We start from the raw sequence: 20,085 nt of genomic DNA on the forward strand, positions 1-20,085 counted from the left end.
AGTACATTTAGTGTCAGTTCGTTCATTACAATAACCTAATAAAAAAAAGACCACAACAAGGTCACCATTTGGCTTCATTATTTATTGACAGTAAAACAGTCAAAGCTCAGAAGTTACAGTAAGGTTTTACTAAAAAATATTAGTATTTAAGTAGTTAAAACTTAGTATAGCAAGTGAACAAAACTTGCTTTATGAAGTTTGCATTAAGGAATGTAGATGGTCCAAAGGTCATGAGAACGCTTATTTATCACAAAAATCAAAATAGAGTGTGTGAGGTCTAGCCCAGGGTTGTATAAATTGCTGCAGTTAATCTTGCTGTTGAAGAAAAATCATTAAGAATACTAACGACAATACTTTAACAAACGCAATGACACTTATTCTACTGAATGGTTCAGGTTTGTTTCCCTCCCTGCCCTCCTAAGATCTGGACCCTTGAAGGCATTCAACAGAGATTCAACTGCTTTTGGAAGCCTCCCCCCACACACATCACCCTTCAGTACCTACAAACCTGCTCCTGTTCTGAACATCCTTCAGAAGGTCTCATGAGGGGCAGACTGTAGCCTGAAAACCAACTGCAGAGTGCTGGGAACTACAAACCAACACGGATTCAATCCACTAGGACCCTTCCTCCCTATTACAACTCCTAGCATTATCCCAAGACATGCCAAATAGACTGGTTTACCGAATACATACCCATAAAGCTATTTCAGTAGCACATAATTTGCAAAAAGCACTTATAGTAAGAAACACTAAAGAAAAGACACAATTGAGGGGAGCAGTGTCAGAAATGCCAGTGTTACAGATGAGAAGAGGCCTTAACTGCTGGTCAGGACAACATCTCATCAGCTTCCCAAGCTCCTAAAGGAGCAACAAGGTTTGGTGAGGCACATTAGAAAAGGAGTCAATTAACATTGTAATTATATTTCTTTACTTTGAAGATGGCCAGGAATAAAACACAGTAGCCTATCAAAACTTCATTGCATGGAGATGGGAAGAAAAAAACCCCTTTCAACTCAATTTGTAACTTACAAGACTGCTGAGAAGTCAGCTCTTCATAATTAAAAGGTAATTAAAATGATTCCTGCAATAGAAGTTCAAGCCATTACTGTAAAACTTTGATGGGCTACAAGTTATTCTGCATTGTTTTGCCACAAAGTAAATACATTTTTCCAGTCCAGTTGACTGATGAAGTTCATAAATATCATGGATGAAACTTTAATCATCTACGTATCTGGATTATGAATTAACAAATGCAGAATACTGGAAACTAATATAGGCTTCTGGAAAACCACTCGCTGGTTTAAGAGTGAACTACTGAAACTCAGTCAATACCATCACTATAGAATAATTCTTATAAGTCTTCCTGGTGAAGAGAGAATGCAGGAATTAGTTGAGGGATTCATGCATTTGCCATCACAGCAAGTTCACCTAAAGAAAAACAAAAGAGAACACTGAACATATTACTGCCCCTTGTGGCTGCTTCCAGATGAGTGGGTAACCCTTTACCCAAAGGGTGCTTTCTGCGTTGCACTTCAGATCCACCAGACTCAGGGTTTTAGAAGAGCCACTCAAGACAGCTCACATTACCAATGTCACTGGCTTTTCCCAGGAGAGGAGATAGCAGCATCCTCATTCTGCTCTGCCCCTCAGCGGGCACGCAGCAGGCCAAGCTCTCTCACAATATCCAGACAAGTATCTTTACCCATAAATACAAATACAGAGTAGTTGCTCCATCAGCTTTAAGTACACTTTTCCCCTTCAAGCACAGAGGGCTTTAAAAATGAAACCAGGTACCGGAACAGGGATCACAAGGCATGTGGATAAAGAACAATTCTCTGAAAGTTTGCAAAGTTCACAGTAAGACTTATCTAATAATACCTGAGGCTGGTATCAGTTTGCAAACAGTTTAAGAAATCTACTCATTTTCCAGTCACTCCACTACAGAAACAGGTCATCTTGCCTGATTAATGAGCCATACTATCACTGTAAAAACCAAACAAACCACAACACAAAAGAAGAGCCACGAAGAACCGAGATTAAAAAAAAAAAATCCAAAGGAACCATACAGTCAATATAGCAAACACACTTGGCATCACCATGGGTATGTTTAACTTTCATCATTCAGGGAAAGATTCCTTACAAACAACGCATAGCCAGCCCAGTTTTAGTATAGGTCTGCTTTTATTTCCATATTCAGCTTTTTTGAGGGAGACATCCTTTCGCAATCTGAAAGGAGGAGGATATAGCCCACTGTAGTGCTGCTTCAGCACACTAAAACACATCATACGAAAAACGGTTCTGTTGACTTTTCCCCAAACAAAATGAACATCTGTCCATGCACTCAGGACATAGAAAGAGTCCTGAAACAGAGACATCGCGTGTGTGTGTGTGTGTAAGACAGAGGTGCTCTGATGAACCGCACCTCACTGGCAACAGTCAAAACCCACCGGTTGGCAAGTACTGCACAGGGGTCAGGAAGTAAATACTGGTAGTACTGGATTTAAAAAGAAAAAAAATTAAACCCTAAAAAAAAAAAAGAATAAAAATTTAAAAGCAGCGCCTTTCCAGTATCTCACTGCAGTGGGCAGCAAGACGTAAAGGCACTACAATGTATTAGAACGGAGAAAATCTGGTGCATCCACCCTTCCAGAGTGCAAGAATATGGATTAAAAATTCCAGAGTTGATGTAGGCTTTCTTAAAATGAAGGAACTTCTTTTCAGCACAAAATATGGTGGTACTGCAGAAAAGGAAAGAAGAGGTGAGTTAGTTACTGCGCTTGTATATAAACAGCTCAGCCTCACCACAGGTGCAAGCTGGTGAGAGGCTACATAAGCACGTGCTTCCCCTGTTCTTCAAGTGTTTGTTTAAATCCTTACACTGAGCAGCTTCTCTCTCTCTTTGTTCCATAAAACAATCTCCCATGCATGGGACACAGATAAGCCAGATCCAAATACACTCAAAGGTATCAAGGCTCCCAATTTTTCTACAGGCCCAAGACATATACTGCTCCTATTTCACTTGAGCTCCTTAAAGAGCTGTAGGGTGGCTCACAGCTGCAAAAGGTGTACTTCCAGTCCCCACTTCCTCTTCCTTAACTAAAGTCTTAAACACAACAGAGCAGGAATCCATTCCAGGTTTTAAGTCCCATGAGATTGCCTTCACTATCAAACCATCTTTTCCCTCCTCAATACAATGTCAAGCTCCCTAAAGGACATTTCCCACAACAGAGGCTGAAAGTAGCCTCTATTTTAAAACATCCAAATATATAAGACGAATTCACAAAAAGGAACTGGGAAAAGGCACTGGACTAAGTAAAAGGCTTACGCAACAAGCAGTGGCAGTCAGTACACAAGAATCTGCTGCTACCTGAATTCCACTCAACATTTCCAGAAAATGATAGCAGAGTTATGTGGATACTTAAACATCTACTCAAAGGTTTATCAGCCCACAGCTATAACCCCAGCTTGCTATGTCTTTATTGCAGTACTTAAATTCTGCACAGTCTTGAATTAATGTGCAGTTCTTCCGAAAGGCAAAACTCTCTCATCTAACTCCAGTTTCTCCAACTGACAGAACTAAACTAAGAGTCTGCAATACACTGTGTTCAGAAGTTGACCCTGAATCTGTTGTGGCTTTGATCACTCTGGCAAGACAGAACACACAGAGTATTCTGCTCAGCACAACTCGTAAATCTGACCATCTGTAATTACTTTTAAAAAAAGCTTTTGTCTCCTCTAGCCACAGAGAAAACAAACCAACTCAGAGAACACCACGCTCACTCATGCAGCAGACCCAGCTCAAACAAATTACTGAATCTATAGCAACAGCTAACAGAAAAAGTCCCTCTCTACTGAGAGGTATGCTATCTTACCACAGTTTTATTGATTACTCTGGTTCTGCAAGGGTAATAATTTCTTCATTGATAAAAAATTCAACGGTCTCCTCTTCCCAGTCATCGACATTGCTGTCCAGTTCATCTGTGTCTACTCCTGGAATGGAAAAAGCATTGACACTGAATGCATTGAACAAGGCAGCAATAGAAAGGTTTGACGCTCTTGGCAGAAACAGTCCTCAAACCAGCAGTGAAATAAGAGGTATTTGGTGCTTTAAATCATAACAAATACAGGCTAAATTCATTAAACAACAACTAATGCATTACTGTCTCCCACCATAGGGCTTTTGTGGATTTTCTGGTTAAATGCAACACACAAATTTCTTCACAATCTTACCCCAAGGTCAAGCCAATGCTTGTCTTGAAGCATAAAGAGGTGAGATAAAACATAAGATACCAAAATCTGGCAGCCAGTAATATTTGAACTTTTTCCCTGTAAAAAAAAACCCCAACTCCTCCAAAAAAACCCCATCACCTTGTGATTCAGGATAAAAAGTATAAATAGCCATCAGAGAACAAGGGGCTAACTCTGGCAGGAAACAGGCGGAGAGAAGTGGATGGATCTCCAGAATAGGGTAGTTATTTGGTAACAAGCGGCAGTTATCTCGCAGCAAGTCTTTACAAGTACTATGTGGGCTTACCTCCTCGAAGCTCTAAGCGCTCATTCCTCTGCTCCATGTACAACTCTTGTGCCATCTTGCGGTACTTTCTGAACTCTTCCATCATTGTACGTCTCCTTTCCACTAGCTCCTACGGAGGTAGGAAGAGCTTGTTAGAAATCCTCAATAAACCGAGTTCACATGTTATGTTAGCACATCAAACTTTTCTCATAAACAAACTTCCAACTGACTTAAAAGAAAAATGATCTCTTATGTAGTCAAAAAGCTGTTCTAGTAAGGTATTTCTTTAATTAAAGAACTCTTCTTAAAGACTGGGAAATGCAACAACTCACCAAGAAGCCCGAAATGTTAGCACCTTTGCTTAATGAGGTAACACCAGTGCCTCTCCAGATTCATTACTCTTTAACTTGACCATTTATTAGTTGCATCTGTCTGAACTACCCATTGGAACTAACTCAAACCATCTGGATTCAAATGCACACAGGTATTTGTTATAAAAGAAATCTAACTTACACATCACCATTACAAAATAATTAAGGATAGGTTACAAGAATTTCATCTACATTATTATATTCCAAAAGTGTCTTGCCTTTGAAGCTTTGGACTGGCTCAGGCGATCCTTCTGCTCAAATATCTTCGAGTATTTCTTCAGGTCCTTCTTAATTTGCTGTAGAACAGGGAATTTTATTTCAACTAGGGTATCAGACTGGCAATCACAACCACCACATTCTGCAAGAACTCCTTCAGCAGGCCTAAGCAGGCTACACATTTTTCAAAGCGTATGTCTTCTAGGGAGTTTCACAGAATCACAAGGTTGGAAAAGACCTCCTGGATCATCAAGTCCAACCATTCCTATCAACCACTAAACCATGCCCCTGAGTATCTCATCCACCCTTCTTTTAAATACCTCCAGGGATGGAGACTCCACCCCTCCCTGCGCAGCCTCTGCCAGTGCCCAATGACCCTTTCTGTGAAAAAATATTTTCTGATGTCCAGCCTGACCCTCCCCTGGTGGAGCTTGAGGCCATTCCCCCTTGTCCTGTCCCCTGTCACTTGGGAGAAGAGCCCAGCTCCCTCCTCTCTACAACTTCCTTTCAGCTGTAGAGAGCAATGAGGTCTCCTCTCAGCCTCCTTTTCTCAAGGCTAAACAACCCCAGCTCTCTCAGCCGCTCCTCATAAGACTTGTTCTCCAGCCCCCTTCACCAGCTTCGTTGCTCTTCTTTGGACACACTCCAGAGCCTCAATATCCTTCTTGTGGTGAGGGGCACAGAACTGAACACAGTACTCAAGGTGCGGCCTCACCAGTGCTGAGTACAGGGGCAGAATAACCTCCCTGGACCTGCTGGTCACACCGTTTCTGATACAGGCCAAGATGCCGCTGGCTTTTTTGGCCGCCTGGGCACACTGCTGGCCTTTCCTACAATTCCCTTTCCTATAATTGTGTTCTTCATGGCTTAAAGCTCGTGTAAACGCTTCTCTACGTAGGCAATTAGTAAGGTCTGGACAGCTAAATCCAATTTTGTTACTCTTTATACCCTTTCACTGCACCATAACTGTAAGAACAACTGGTAACCAATTCTATTCCGAACTTACAAGATTATTATTTACAGTCATTCTCAGCAGTGAGGTCCCCTACAGCACTATACATTTTCACGAATTCAGGGCAAAAGGCAGTTGTGTAACTCTGGGACAGTTCAAGTCTCAAGAAGAGGGAGTAAACCAAGTATGCTTATACATCAAGCCGATGTCAGCAGAAAGAGTCAGTGGAATACACTACCTTTATCTGATCCTCGCTGAGCAAGGTGGCTGGTCGTGGTCTCCAGAGAAGCTGACAGAACCTGTCTTTATTGTTTTTCTGAAGTAGACGGCCTTGGAAGGTCCATAACCAATATGCATTGTCCACCTGGAACAATAGTGCATCACATCAGTCAAGACAAGCCAACACCTGACGCCGCAGTCCTCGCTCCATGTCTTAAGCGTCTTTTTTATAAAATCAGCACTATTATACAACAGAACTAGGGTGCTTTTTGTTACTGCCTTCGTTGCAGAAGTCAAATTCGTCAGCAAAATATTTGTTCCACTGAAGCTTTGAAAGGAGGATCACAACACTTGGAAACTAATCCAGCCCTTCTATCATGTTCTTAAGTATCAGATTCTATACTTTTATAGGAAAGGATTATAGTGCTGTGCCTGGAATCATACAAAAGTTATGACAAGTGCAATAAATCCTGCTGTTCTGTGTGGACCACGAGTAGTTTCCAATGGCTAAAGACAGCATGAAAATTCAGAAAAAGGACACTTATGAATTGCCTTTCCAGAACTTATTTTGGACAACCAATGAAGCTAATGGCCCAATTAAATAGAGAAGTTCAGAAATTAACGTATAAAACTACGGTGCGGATTTTAAGTCATATGAGCAGTGGTAGGTGTCCATTTTCTCACCGTAGACAATAGTCTTCTCCAATACCTCTGTCAGAGAAAAGAAAAATAAAAAAGTAAGCATTAGTACCTTGTGGCTCCACCAAGAGACAGAAGTCACAATGTATCTGCCTGTAGGATCCCATTCCACATCTGAAGCTGTATAGTGTTCAGCAATATTCATCATGGTGCAGTCAGATGTATCAACAAATGCTAAGGCACCATTCATGCTGCAAAGACAGAACAAGACAGATCATTTTACACACTACCATAGCCTGTTTTTTTAAAAGCATTTCAAAAGCTACATCTTTACAACTCCTCACTACAAAGATAAACCTTCACAGTAACTAAGAGACAGACACATACCAGTCTCTCTGACTAGAAAACAACACGATGAATGGAAACAAAAATCCAAGTTCAGCATTACACTTTGTTTTCCATGCTATACAATCTTTATCCTATTTTATTTCAGTTCTTAAAGTCATAGTGAAAATATACGATAGGCAAGTTACAGCCAAAGTTTAGCGTACACTTAGACATATTTAAGTACTGAAGGCAAGAAAAAAATAGATATCTAAGGTGAACAGCAGCACTTGTCTGAAAGCATGTAAGGGCAAATACTACTCAATTGGTTAATAAAAAACAATCACTTTCACTCGCTCCAACACGAAGCTTCATTGATAATGCTGTACCAAGCAGCTTTGTCAGTAAAAGGTATGGCCCATGAGGAGGCACAAGGCTACGAGAACAAATGCATCGTAAGAGCCACAGGCACGATGAAAGCTGGATTAGCTGAGAGCCAGTATTTAATTTAAACAACCAAAGTGTTGAAAACTGCATTCTTCACTTAATGTGGAAAACATAGCAAGTGAAAGTTACAGAAGACTAAGCTACGCCATGAAATGGCATCTCCTATTTTCCTTTGCTTTTGCCAAGTTGATTCAGGATTGCACAGTAATGCAATACTCATGAAGATATCAAACACTTTTTGGTGAGATACCCCAGTCTTTTTCCTCCTTAAAATCAATATGGTGTTCAGTAGCCTGTGCAATACTTACCTTCTGAGGCCAGCCAACACGACAAATTGCCCTTGAGGACTCCAGAATATCGTGTTTGCCTGCTGTTTGTCAAATGTTTCTAGAAAGAAACAAGACAAATTCTGAAAAAGAACTCAGTCCATCTCCATCCATTCCTCAAGACATTTCTGAACAACGCAAGCAAGTCCTAACAACATCCCTTAGCTCTACAATTCTAAAGGCAAAACCCAGTAGCACCAGAAAATCCAAGGCGAAGAAAAGAAACAGGAGGAGCGCAACACCTAACATGAGGATAAATTTTATCTGAAGTGAGCCACGTGTGCGTCACTTCACATGAACTTCTCAAGTTCTGGCTTGGAGGCCTTTTATTCTCAGACCTTGAACTGATTCAAAGTGAAAACAGTTTAGCTGTCACCAGGTAGTCAGATTTCTAGAATACAAATTCAGGCATAGAACCCACTGCCACACTATTCACCACGAGCAGCCACAGTTCTGAGTTTACTACATCTATTGCCATGGAAAACACTTAGTATCTGCACTTTTCACTTATTTTTCAGTCACTTACTTATGAGTTCTATTTTCCCATTGTTTTTAACATGGTAAAAGGAAACTGAAATTCTTGGAGTTTCTCCATGTAACACAGCAAATTTGCTTCCATTTGGCTCCCAAGCAAAGGCTATGATGCTTTCTGTAAGAAAAAAAAAAAAGAGGAGTCAAAACTCCTTTAAAAACCAATACAAAGCTTTGATTTCTAGCAGTTACCAAAGAATACCAAGATGCTGAAGAGAGGGAATCCATTATTTAACAGACTTTGCCACTGTCATGGTTTTAACCTCAGCAGCCACCTAGGACCAAGCTGCCGCTCTCTCACTCCCTGTCTCCACTCCCACCATGGGATGGGGAGAAGAATCAAGACAAAATGAAAACTCATGGGTTGAGATAAAGACAGCTTAACAGGACAACAAAGTAAGAGAGCATAAGGATAATAACAATAAAATATACTAAATAAGTGATGCCCAATGAATTGCTCGCTGCCTTATGATCGATACCCAGCCTGTCCCCAGGCAGTGAACCCCAGCCAGCTGCCCATTTACATACTCAGCATGATGTTATATGGTATCAAACATCACACCCCTGTCCAGCTTGGGTCAGCTGCCTCACTACACTCCCTCTCAGTTTCTCTATGAGCTTCCCTGCTCATTAGCAGAGCACTAGAAACAGAAAAAGTCCTTGACTTCTCAGCAACAACTGAAAACATCAGTGTAGTATGAGAAGAACGTTGATAATGACACTAAACCACAGCGGCTGCTAGAAAGAAAATTAACTCTAACCCAGCCAAAACCAAAGCAGACATATAAACTATCTTTTAAAATAAGGGTTGATCAGGCAAATGAAGGAAATTACGTGACTGAAAGACTTTCCATAACAGCTCCAATGTCTCCTATCTTCTCAAAATACATTCATATCAGCCCTACCATCTTTATAAATAGCAAATTTTCAGTTCTGTCATTTTTCAGAGTTTCATAAGTCAATTACAAGCATGAATAGCAACAAAACGTTTTGTTCCTCATTTTTGCATGAGATGCCCTGCAAGATGAATGCTGTAGCTCCTATGAAGAATTAACTTCCTACTTATGTCGCATGTTGACAGAAATTTCTAAGAAACATACAAGTGCCTACTCAAAAAAATTAAATATGAAAACTAAGGAAACACTTGGCATTACCTTTCATTTCCACCACATCCACTGGCACCTGTTTTTCCCTCATTCGGAATATTTCAAAGTTGGTCACTACTCCCTGTAAAGGCCAAGATTAGCTCATTATTGAGCACAGAAGCAGTAGAGCAAATAAGTTTATCTCTAGGCAATAAAGGACAACTACACAAGTAGTCCAGCAGGATGAGAGACAGTCAAAGTTTGTTTCTTTAATGACAGCAGATAGATACAGTTTGCCTTGTTAGCAAACACATTCTAAATTTTTGTGTTCTGATAAAGAATAACTGAGTAGTTGTACAAAAGCATTTTTTTCCTTTCAGACTGATATGAAATTCAATTAAGGCAGATAAACACATGGCACATTGTGCACATGACCTATGGGTTGTTTAACAACTGCTTACCAATGGGTAGAAAAGAGGTGAGGCACATAGATCTCACTCAAGTCCAAGATGCCAAGTGAAAGCAAATTTTTGATGCAAACATTACATCCATTTTGCTTTCCACATGCCTCAAATTCAAATGGAAAAAAAGAAAAATAGCTTTGATATAATTTACACTGTCTATATTAAAAGACAGTATTGTAAGAAAACGAGGCGTCAGCGTGAGATAGAACCAAATTTAATGAACATAATCAGAATCCACATGCCTGCGTCCCTTTGGGAGTCCTGTCGACCTTCACACACAGGTAGTCCCCGTTCTTCTGCCAGTGTAGTTTACAGTCTACAACGTTGAACAAATTCCGTACACGAATCTCTTGTCTAGAAGGCAGCTGCATCAAAGTCACTCTTGCCGGGATGTCTTTGTCCTCAGGCACCCAGAAAGCAATTATGTTACCACCTGGAGACCAGGAGAAGTCTCTGCAGGAAGAAAGTTACAGATTACATTTTAACATTTTTAACATTTCCAGTTACATTTTAATTTTTAGTTAGGGATACTCCGAGCAGAAACAATTTTCATCATTGTATCTGAATGTTGCAGGCAAATATCAACTCTCAATAATAAAGACACATACAGGCAGCAACGGAGACAATCTAATAACCTCACATATATTAGATTTTTAAACTTTTTAAACTAGCTCTACCATTAAAATGGTAGCTTTCACTAGAGTAAGTGTTACACTTAGTGTAACCACCAAAGAGCTCAGAAACAGGCCAAATCTTCTTACACAGATATTCCCTAACAAATGACATTCCAGTTGGGTTTTGTAGACAAGGAACATGACTCCCAAGACAAACCCCGGATTAAGCAGTACCACAAAGAGGATTTCAAAGCATGCATGCTGTCAACTGTGGACATTAATAAATGGAAAATATTCCATCCCTTTCTTTCAGTTTGTCTAATTTGACCACTTCAGCATGAAGCCATTTGCCCCTCTCACCAAAACAAAGCCCTGAAAAAGATTCCCACTAAAAAGAGAACTCTTCACAAAGGAATAAACTCACCTTATCCCATTGATTTTCAAGCTTTTTTTGTCCAACAAACCCATAGACTAAAAGAGAAAAGTGTGAATTTTTAATTACTAACATTCTTCTATTTATACACACACCCCTTCAACTCGTTCATAAACAAGGAAATTGTGTACAGTTTTCAGAGAACGTGTATCCCTATTTTTTTATTATAAACATATGTATACCACAATTACAAAGAAAATAAAAAATGGCTGTACAGAATGAGTACAGCATCCTGAATTATACTGAAAAAGCAAAACAGACTAGATCAGGCTGCAATTTGTAGCACACTTTGGGTGCTTTGGCACTCTCATGCTACTGAGAGCTGGGTGGCATCACACAACCTTGATCCGGTTTACTCTTACAAGCAGCATATTGAGCTGTCTCGTCCTTTTAGAAGTGTGGTGTGAAATTTACTGTCAGACTCTGCTAACGTCTTTCACCCAGGAAAGAACAAGACAAAAGCAAATACATTCCTCCCTCTTTTAAGCCCAGCCCTAGAGTGCATTATTAAAATTCATCACTTAAAATAGATATGATGGGAAATGCTGACTCTGTAATGCAGCAAGCATTATGTAAAATGAAGCAAGAACTTACAGGTGTTTCATAGATGCTGAGGGTATCTGAAGTCATACGAGCAAAGAATTTACCATCATGACTCCATCTAAGCAAATAAAAACAAGAATATTAGATAAGGAACAGATTTCTTATTAAATGAAGTCTGGGACAACTTCTCTCTACTCTAATTATGTTTCTCAACCTACTTAAAAATAGGCCAGTGAGCTGAGTTCTCACAGTGGAATCCTCGCTTCTTTTGCCCAGTCAGAATATCCCAGATGATAATAGCCTGGGGGTCATCCTGTGTGTCCATCAAAGGGCTGAAGGTTACTAAATACCTACAAAAGAAATAATCAATTTCATTATCATAAAGTCATCTACTATATCAGTACAAGCAGGCTTTCATCCAAATAGTATTTATATACATGGTCTTTTTCCTCGGGACAATACCACCCTGAAGGAAACTTGTCAGCTCAGTTTTGTAGACCAATTATTCCAGATTACGTTAAGTATCTTTCTTGAAGTCAAAGAAAAATTGGGCAGAATTTCACTCATTCTAAGGATTTATGCATGAAAAGCGGTACTTCAAAAAGGAAAGGAGAATGGAAGACCCCAACCACAGGAGATTTGAAAGGCCAGCATGCAGAGCATGTGCGCTTCATGCTTTTGATCCCACAACCCAAATGAATGTTATACTCCATACCTTTCACAGGGTGAGAAGTCAATAAGCTGCACTCCCTGGTGACTAAACCTTTGAATCTGCTTGAATTTCTCTCCACCCCAAAGTGCAATGCCTCTCTGGTGGAACGTAGCCAAGTAGGTACCTTTTGGGGACCAGCGTACATAGGTTTCTGTCCACCGCTGGATTTAAAAAAAATAAGTATACACAACAGTTTAATATCATGCTGAATTCCTAAAGGGGAAAAAAATCATGTGTGGCTTGTAACATTACATTTTGCAAATCCATTTACTAAGTGGAGATCTCAGAATTAGTGATACCTTGGACCAGTTTGGGAGTTTAATTGCATGCACAGAATGCACAGTACTTATTCTTCAGGCTGAAAACTATTGAGACCTTTTCAACTTACTGATCATCAAAACCATTTTCCAGTTACAGTGACAACTTTTGTATAGTAACAATTCAACGCACCTAACAGGCCAGTGCTTTCCTGTTGTCTTTCAGCCCTGATAAGAACATATGCTTCTCAGGAGTATTTCTTAACATCAATCCAACTCTTGACATTCAGCTAAGTTAGAGAGGTTTCAGCAATACTGACCACAGCCAGTGACCATGGTGACGAGCAAAATTACTCAGAGCCAACTTCTTTCTAAAGAAAATGCTTCTGGGTGCCAACAGTTCTCAGCAAGTCAACTGCCTGCAGCAGACAGACACACTAACTCTCCCTTTCATATGCTATTACCAAACCAGCTATTCCTCTTCAGCACCTCTGTGGTCAGCAAAACAGCAAATGGCAATTCAAGCACCTAAGCGCATACTCAGCTCTAATGAATACTACTCCTCAAATTCTGACTTTGCATTTTCAGGTCTTTCTGAATCACCTGTGATATACAGACGAAAAAAACTATTAGACATCTGGGACCAGTTAAAGAAATAGAACATCACAAACAAGTTAACTCCACATTTGTTTTACCCAGGCTGCTGAGTCTAATTCTACAGGGTGTAATGTCACCACTCTTCCTCAAAAGGAAGAGCAAAGTATTTTAGCAATGGGGTAAAAATATCTGGTTTTAATAAAATGAAAATTCTGAAACATCATAAAATGCATGAGACTGACGGTGTATCTGCAATGCACAGCACTTCCAGGACACTCACTGCTCTGTCCTCAATTTGAACAGGTTCCTTGATGTCATTCCAAAAAATAGAGGTCCGGTCTCCCGACTCAAAGATCACACTGTACTGGTCCCTACAATCAGGATCTTCCAACCAGTATCGAAGATTCCCCTAAGAAAAACAGAAGCAAAAAGATTATTAGTGAGTCAAAGACCAAGATGAACCGTTTCCCAAATTAATATCTACCAGGCAGGTGGAAGTTGCTCTACACAAAGTGTGCAACTTAGGAGTCTTACCACTGGAAACAAGTGTTTAAAGTGAATTAAATAATTCAAACTACCAGTTACCGCATGCTAAGAGAACAGATCATAAAAAGGTGGACCTTCAAGGTGGTTTGACGGCATTTAACATTTCTTGACTAAAATAACTGAAGGCATTTTTCAGTGGTTTGTTTGATTTGGTTTTTTTTAGATTATCCCTTTCTCCACAGGACTCTTATAATGGTGGTGGTACAAACACAGAAGTTTGCCTCAAACATTGAGAAATCTAAGATTATGCCTTCAAAATTCTATTTTTCATACGACTTGTAAAAATCATTATTTACTCTTAAGTTTTATCCTACGTGGAACTGATGAGCAGAAAGACTAAGTTCTTCCTGTCACTTCCTGAGAACGAAGTGAGAGCGAAGGAATAGGAACACACAATCACTGCTGCTACGTACAACACCACTATTAATACATCATTTCTATTCTCACATGAACACTCCAGCAATGATGTAATCATTTCATGTTACGCCGCATATTCTTTCTACTTTTCAAAAAAATTCTTACCAAATCCTTAAATGGCTGTTTCTCAGGGATTTCCCATTCATCACTGATGGTCATGTACCTGAAAAAAGCAATTGGATCAGTTACACTCCATGCAGCCAATCTTGATTGGAATCTCAAAACCCACAGACACACACGGTAACTGCACTCACTTATCAAAGTCTGTGAAAAGGTTGACTCTGAAAGTGTGCTGTTTATCCAGTTTGTATCCATCAGCATTCTTCACGGCATCCACTGCATGAGACGGAGACATGTACTCCAGAAAGATGTACCTACAATTTAGGAGGACGAAAGATGGAAGTCATCATTGACTACATAATGGGCTCATAATAAAAAAGAAATTAATAAGATAAAAACAGTGAAGATGAACTAATAACACAGTACAGAGCAGCTATAAAACAACTTCCTGTCTTGTCCCTAACCAATTAGGATCAATAGCAATTAATCTCCATTTTGGCCACAGACATATACATTGCAGCTGTGTGGGCTTGACTTGAATTAAACTGATAGTCTAGTCCATTTACAGAAAAGATAAGTGATGAATGTGAGTTCAGTGGAACACAGAACAACAATGAGAGCTGGGAACGGGCAGGCTAACCGTGCAGCTCTTTCCAGCTGAATGACAGATCATGCTTACAAATAGTAAATCTGCTGTCACAGGCATCTCAAAGCCCTACTCTTGTTTTTCAATGACACTGAATATAATTCAGCTCCCTTCTTGCCTGTACTACAAACTAGCTTGTAGCCCAGCAGAGGTAAAATTAACAGCGTCCTGAAGATTGGCAGACACTGCTGCTAAGAGAGGCACGAATGCAGAGAGAAGGAATCACTTTCTCATGCTTCTCAGGTTGACCCTATAGAACCAACAATCCCTCCACTCCAGAAACCCCACCTTTTTGTATGCTTTCTAAACTAGGGGTTCCTCCCAGACTCATTAATATATGCTATTCCAACCACAGTAATAAGACTCAACTTCATATTTATCAGATTGATTTTTGCCTAGTTTCTCTCTCTTGTCATCTCCCTTTGGGCCTGATCATTCCTGGTTAGCTTTCTTCTCAATTTAAGATGCTGCAATTCACCAGGAACAGGTATCAGAACTTGGCAAAGGGGAAAAGGGTCCTGGGAAGGTGCTGAACTTAAGGAAGTTGGAGTCACTAAGCATAAGAACCGGCAATCAGATAGAGAATATTGACAGTCCATTTTGCAATAAACAGTACATGCATTGCTAAGTTTTGAAGTAAAACAGACCTTTAAACTATTAATTAGCAATGGCAGAAAATTAACACAAACCCCCCTCATGTAGTACTGCACAGAAATCCATCTTCCAAACACAGCTAGACAGTATCCATAATTAATCCCCACAAACACCGTAACTTAATGAGTTATTAAGCTTCTCAGCTCCCTAAGGAACTTCTGCTTGTCACGGAGACTATATGTTATGATCATATAGACTAAGGCAGAAGAAAGTGAGCATGACTGCGAGATCACTATAAAAACTGGCCATGAAGTATCCACACTGATAATGAAAGGTAAGTCAGAGCAGTGTTTCAATCCTATTTCTTCTAGGAGTTACCATGACCTACCCTTTTGTCTTCCCATCTGCTTCTGGATAAAATTCATTGATAATTTTACCAAACTTGGAAAATATTTTGTGGATGACATTCTTCAGTTTCTCAAGTCTGTCTGGTCCAACCTGGGGAACATTATCCACAACAATTACAGAGTCAATTCCATCTGCTTCCTGTGGCCGATCTTTCAGTATATCACCAAGTAATTCTGCAATGAAAAAACACACAAGAAACTAAGGCACTGATCTGCACCATTAAGGAGAAGAATGAAAGCTGAAAAGAATTAATGATAGTAAGAGACCAGGAAGACTTGAAATTTCAACAAGCATTTAAGAAACTCAGTAGTGAGTGAATGACACTCCAAGAGTACTTCCTCACTAAGAGGCACGATTACGTAGTTTCTTGACAGACTCCAAGCAGCTAACTCTTGAAGTCTTTCTTAAATAAACACCTTGCACCTTGAGGACATCAACACTTGCACTATCAGCTTGCTTCAGGAGGTGGAACTGGTTCACAAAGCCATCAGAATCAATGATAAAACAGATAACTAGAAGCTCAAATTATAACCAGGCGACTGATAAAAAGAAATGTAACATGCACATCCCTCACAGTTCAATTCAAAACTATCTGCCATACTGGAAGCTCTGCGTGTCTTAGCATCACTATAATTATGTTTGAGAACTCACACTATGTCTAAACCTTTAATTAAACACAGAAATTAAGGTCTATGACAACACATGGGAAGTCATATTTAAAGCACGCAGCAAACGAAGACAAGAAATCACCTCACACTCCGGATATTCTTCAACCATACTACCTCCCCGTTCCTCTACCACCTTACAAATTTTGAGAGCACTTGCTGGTGGGATGGTCTGTTCAGTCCCTGCACTGTCAGCTTCAAGCTTCTACTGTGAAGAGATTGCTTACAACACCATTAAACTTAAGGGAGAACATTCAGAAGGACCAAACTCTGCAGCTGGGACTTATGCACTGAGTACTGGTATGAAAACAGTTAAAATGTACAAAGTACACCTGTAAGTTGTGCACAATATCAAAAGACAGAAGCACCAGTCCCAAAAAGTTGCTGTCATCTGTGATTGTGCTTAAAGGGCACTATCTGGAACAAACAGGTAGGCAGAAGGAAAGTGGAACATACAGCAAAAATCTGACCTCTTTCAGAAAGGCAGCAGTGACTATTAGGAATCACTCCACAGACAGTATTTTCTAGCACACAGAATAAAAGTGGTTTAAGCTATCATCAAAAGTATTTCAGATCAACTTCCCCACCCTTTTTAGCTTTTTGCTACAGATTTGAAAGATGACTGGTGCGTTACAGACCCAGAGAGCACAAATGACTGCTGCAAGTTAACTTCCTAGTGGGTACTGGCTCTCAAGGTAATCCTTTGGGAATAAGCCATTCTCCAAGTAGCTGACAATACACCAAAGCTGTGGACAGGGAATCGCTTGCCCAGGATTTAGGCAAGTCACTTCACTGTGTGAAGTGTTATACTTACAAAAGTATTACTTCACTGTTATACTTACAAAAATTTCCAGGATTGAAAGGAGGAATTTAAAAATCAGTCATTACAGTAAAACAACGCGTACATTTCTTATTTACCCTACAATTGCAAATCTTAGATTCTCTCAGAATACAAAATGGAAGCATGTCCCACTAGAACATTTCCACAAAAGCTTACAAGAAAAAAAAAAAAAGGCAAAAAATAAAAGAGTAATTTTGTAGGCTCTCTTAGTCATATTTTCATAATCACTTCTCACAAAAGACTTTGTAGGGCTACAGACAAACCAAGGAATGCACACTTAGATTCAGTGCAAGAATACAATATTCTGTATTGAATCAAAACTGAGACAGATTAAAAGACAAATACTTACATTGTACCCTTCCTCTACCTTAAATTCAAAACCATGAACAAAGGCATCTTCAAAGGGCAAGAAGCTGGTTTAGCCAGCTTATTCCACCCACAAGAAAAGCGGGGTGTGGCGGGTACACAGCTATCTTCAGCTGGCAGTATTTTAAGGACCACTATCGTTACCCGAACTAAAGCTTCACTGCATCCAAGCGGTTATCTGACACATCCCTTCTCCTGCCTGAGCTTGGATCATCTGTTCTGCCATCCCAACACCACGCTGGAAAAAAAAAGTTGAAGTAATGCATTAGAGACGGTTGAATCCTAAAGCCGGTCCTGCTCAAAGGTGTCCCTGAAGGCGTTATGTTATCACAAGCATTGAAATAGCCATAGCCTTTCTCCTTGCAAGTCATAGGGATAAGGGGAAAGGAATAAGGAAGAAGTAGTAACACACAAAAAAAAAGCTGGAAAGCTGGAACAGCAGGAGTGACTAAACTTAAACACTGTAATTGAGCTGCTAACACTATTATTCACACAGCTGAGAAGTTAACCAACTTAATCCTCAACAACAAAATAGGTAAGTATGGAAAAAATTGTTTAGTTTCTGAATAGATAGAAATAAACATCATAATCCCATATGTAGACAAGGCGTATCAAGCAAATAGTTAACTAGACAAAAACAACCCAGCAATACTTGCAGACAATTTTGCCAAAGTCTCTTTGAGGAGCAAATGTATAAGTACAAATAAATTGAGAATAGCAAACACCTTCCTAACTTAAGATACTTCTTTGCTATTTTAGTAAGCTAAAGCAGGACTGGAACCCTCGAAAGCACATAGATCACCTCTATGCCACTGCCAACAGAGATAACCGACTGACTTACAATCAATCTCATGCTCTAAGACACGTTTCTCCAGTCTTGATACATATAACATAAGACCCTACAACACACAGGATGTATATACCGAGACCCTACAACAGCGCATATGCCAGAACAAGTGTTGGCAAAATAAATACTTTTGCTATTCAAGAGCTGAGAGGATTAACCTAGAAAGATGTATCTGAAAAACGCTAAAATAGAGTTCTAACTCCCATGCACGACGGCTTATCCACTTGAAGACAGTCAATACCCAACACAATTAAAAGACCCTTAGCTTGAACTTTCAACTGCCAGAAGTATTTTTCCATATTTTCTTGCCACAAAGCACCTATACCGTATCCCCACGAGCAGTAACTCTTCTCAAGCCCCCACTATTTACCTATCGATTTCACCCTGGATACAAGGCAAATAACAGAACGACGAAACCTGATTTGCAAACATCTGGTCAGCAAGTTAAGATTTCTGTTTGTCTCACTAAGGACAGCAAAGAGAAAGCGCAGGAGCTGCCCCATCCCTGGAGGTTTTCAAGGCCAGGTTGGATGGGCCTTGGGCAGCCTGAGCCAGTGGGACGTCCCTGCCCATGGCAGAGGGGATGGAATTGGATGATCTCCGAGGTCCCTTCCAACCCAGACCATTCTATGATTCCAGGACGGGTCTCTCCTGTCCCAGCTCCCCCGGAGTGCACGGCCAGCTCCCCCCCAGCCCGCACCTTCGTCGCTGATGTCGTCCACGAAGTCCTCGGGGTCGCTGAAGGAGATCTCGTCCTCGGGCTCGGCGGGCGCGGCCTCCCCGTTCTCCTGCGCCGAGCCGGGCTCGGCTTCCTCCTCCTCGTCCTCCCCGGGCTCGGCCTTGGCCTCGGCTGGCGGCTCAGGCTCGGCCTCCTCGGGGCTCTGGCGGCCGGAGGGCGGCTGCGAGGGCTGGGCGGGCTCCTCGGCGGGCGGCGGCTCGGGGGGCCCCGGCGGTGCCTCACGCTCGCCGCCGGCCTCCTCCTGTCCTTCTCCCTCGTCGTCCCGCGGCGGAGACGGCTCGGCGGGCGGCACGGGCCCGTCGGCGGGGCCGGGGGCCCCGGGGCTGAGCTCGCCGTCCTGCATGGGGGTCGGTGCGGGGCGCTCCCAGCTCGGCGCGGCCGGCGGCGCAGCGGGGGAGGGGTGGGGAGGCGCCTGCACGCGGGCCATGTGCGCCGGCCCCGGCGGGCCGCGCGCCGCGGCACGAACCAACCTGCGCGGCCGAGGGGGCGCGCGACCGTGTCCCGCTGCGGGTTCCTCTCACCTCCGCTTCCTTCTCCTTCGTCTTCTCCTATTCTTCCTCGTAGGATGCTGTCGTCTTCTTCACCGCCCGCTTCTCGCTCGGACAGGGCGGCTGCCGCTCCTTGTCACCGCAGAGCCGCCCTAGCTCCCCCCCGTTTCTTGCCTCGCTGTGGTTAAGACCAAAATGGCGCCTCCTGCCACTCTACCGAGGTGG

The 20,085-nt window shown here is 41.4% G+C and overlaps 1 protein-coding gene across 2 annotated transcripts; it reads right to left on the reverse strand.

Annotated features, from left to right (window-relative positions):
* Positions 1 to 229: 229 nt before the first annotated feature.
* On the reverse strand, positions 230 to 19,900 carry EIF3B (eukaryotic translation initiation factor 3 subunit B). 2 transcript variants are annotated; one of them, XM_054080205.1, is made up of 19 exons: positions 19,334 to 19,900; positions 15,895 to 16,087; positions 14,461 to 14,580; positions 14,312 to 14,369; positions 13,524 to 13,652; positions 12,393 to 12,550; positions 11,896 to 12,027; positions 11,729 to 11,795; positions 11,126 to 11,172; positions 10,330 to 10,540; positions 9,693 to 9,765; positions 8,534 to 8,656; positions 7,990 to 8,068; positions 7,023 to 7,161; positions 6,291 to 6,416; positions 5,103 to 5,180; positions 4,535 to 4,643; positions 3,873 to 3,990; positions 230 to 2,738 (listed from the first exon to the last, which is right to left on the reverse strand). In XM_054080205.1, the coding sequence occupies exons 1-18, from the start codon at positions 19,797 to 19,799 to the stop codon at positions 3,887 to 3,889; spliced, it is 2,412 nt and encodes an 803-aa protein (XP_053936180.1). In that variant the 5' UTR covers positions 19,800 to 19,900; the 3' UTR covers positions 230 to 2,738; positions 3,873 to 3,886. The 2 variants fall into 2 exon arrangements, with proteins under 2 accessions (XP_053936180.1, XP_053936179.1); XM_054080204.1 differs by lacking the exons at positions 230 to 2,738; positions 3,873 to 3,990; positions 4,535 to 4,643 and having other exon boundaries at positions 5,030 to 5,180; positions 9,693 to 9,761; positions 10,326 to 10,540; positions 19,334 to 19,832.
* Between the last annotated feature and the right edge of the window lie 185 nt (positions 19,901 to 20,085).

The sequence above is a fragment of the Cuculus canorus genome, chromosome 15, assembly GCF_017976375.1.
Source record: "Cuculus canorus isolate bCucCan1 chromosome 15, bCucCan1.pri, whole genome shotgun sequence".
In the NCBI taxonomy this organism is placed as follows: domain Eukaryota; kingdom Metazoa; phylum Chordata; class Aves; order Cuculiformes; family Cuculidae; genus Cuculus; species Cuculus canorus.

Excerpts from the sequence above, each read along its gene's own strand:
- EIF3B (XM_054080205.1), bottom strand. The coding sequence starts at position 19,799 with ATGGCCCGCGTGCAGGCGCCTCCCCACCCCTCCCCCGCTGCGCCGCCG. Across the intron at positions 7,162-7,989 it reads GTGTTGGCTGGCCTCAGAAG|CATGAATGGTGCCTTAGCAT; the intron begins GTAAGTATTGCA and ends CTGTCTTTGCAG. Across the intron at positions 3,991-4,534 it reads GCGCTTAGAGCTTCGAGGAG|GAGTAGACACAGATGAACTG; the intron begins GTAAGCCCACAT and ends TTTCCATTCCAG.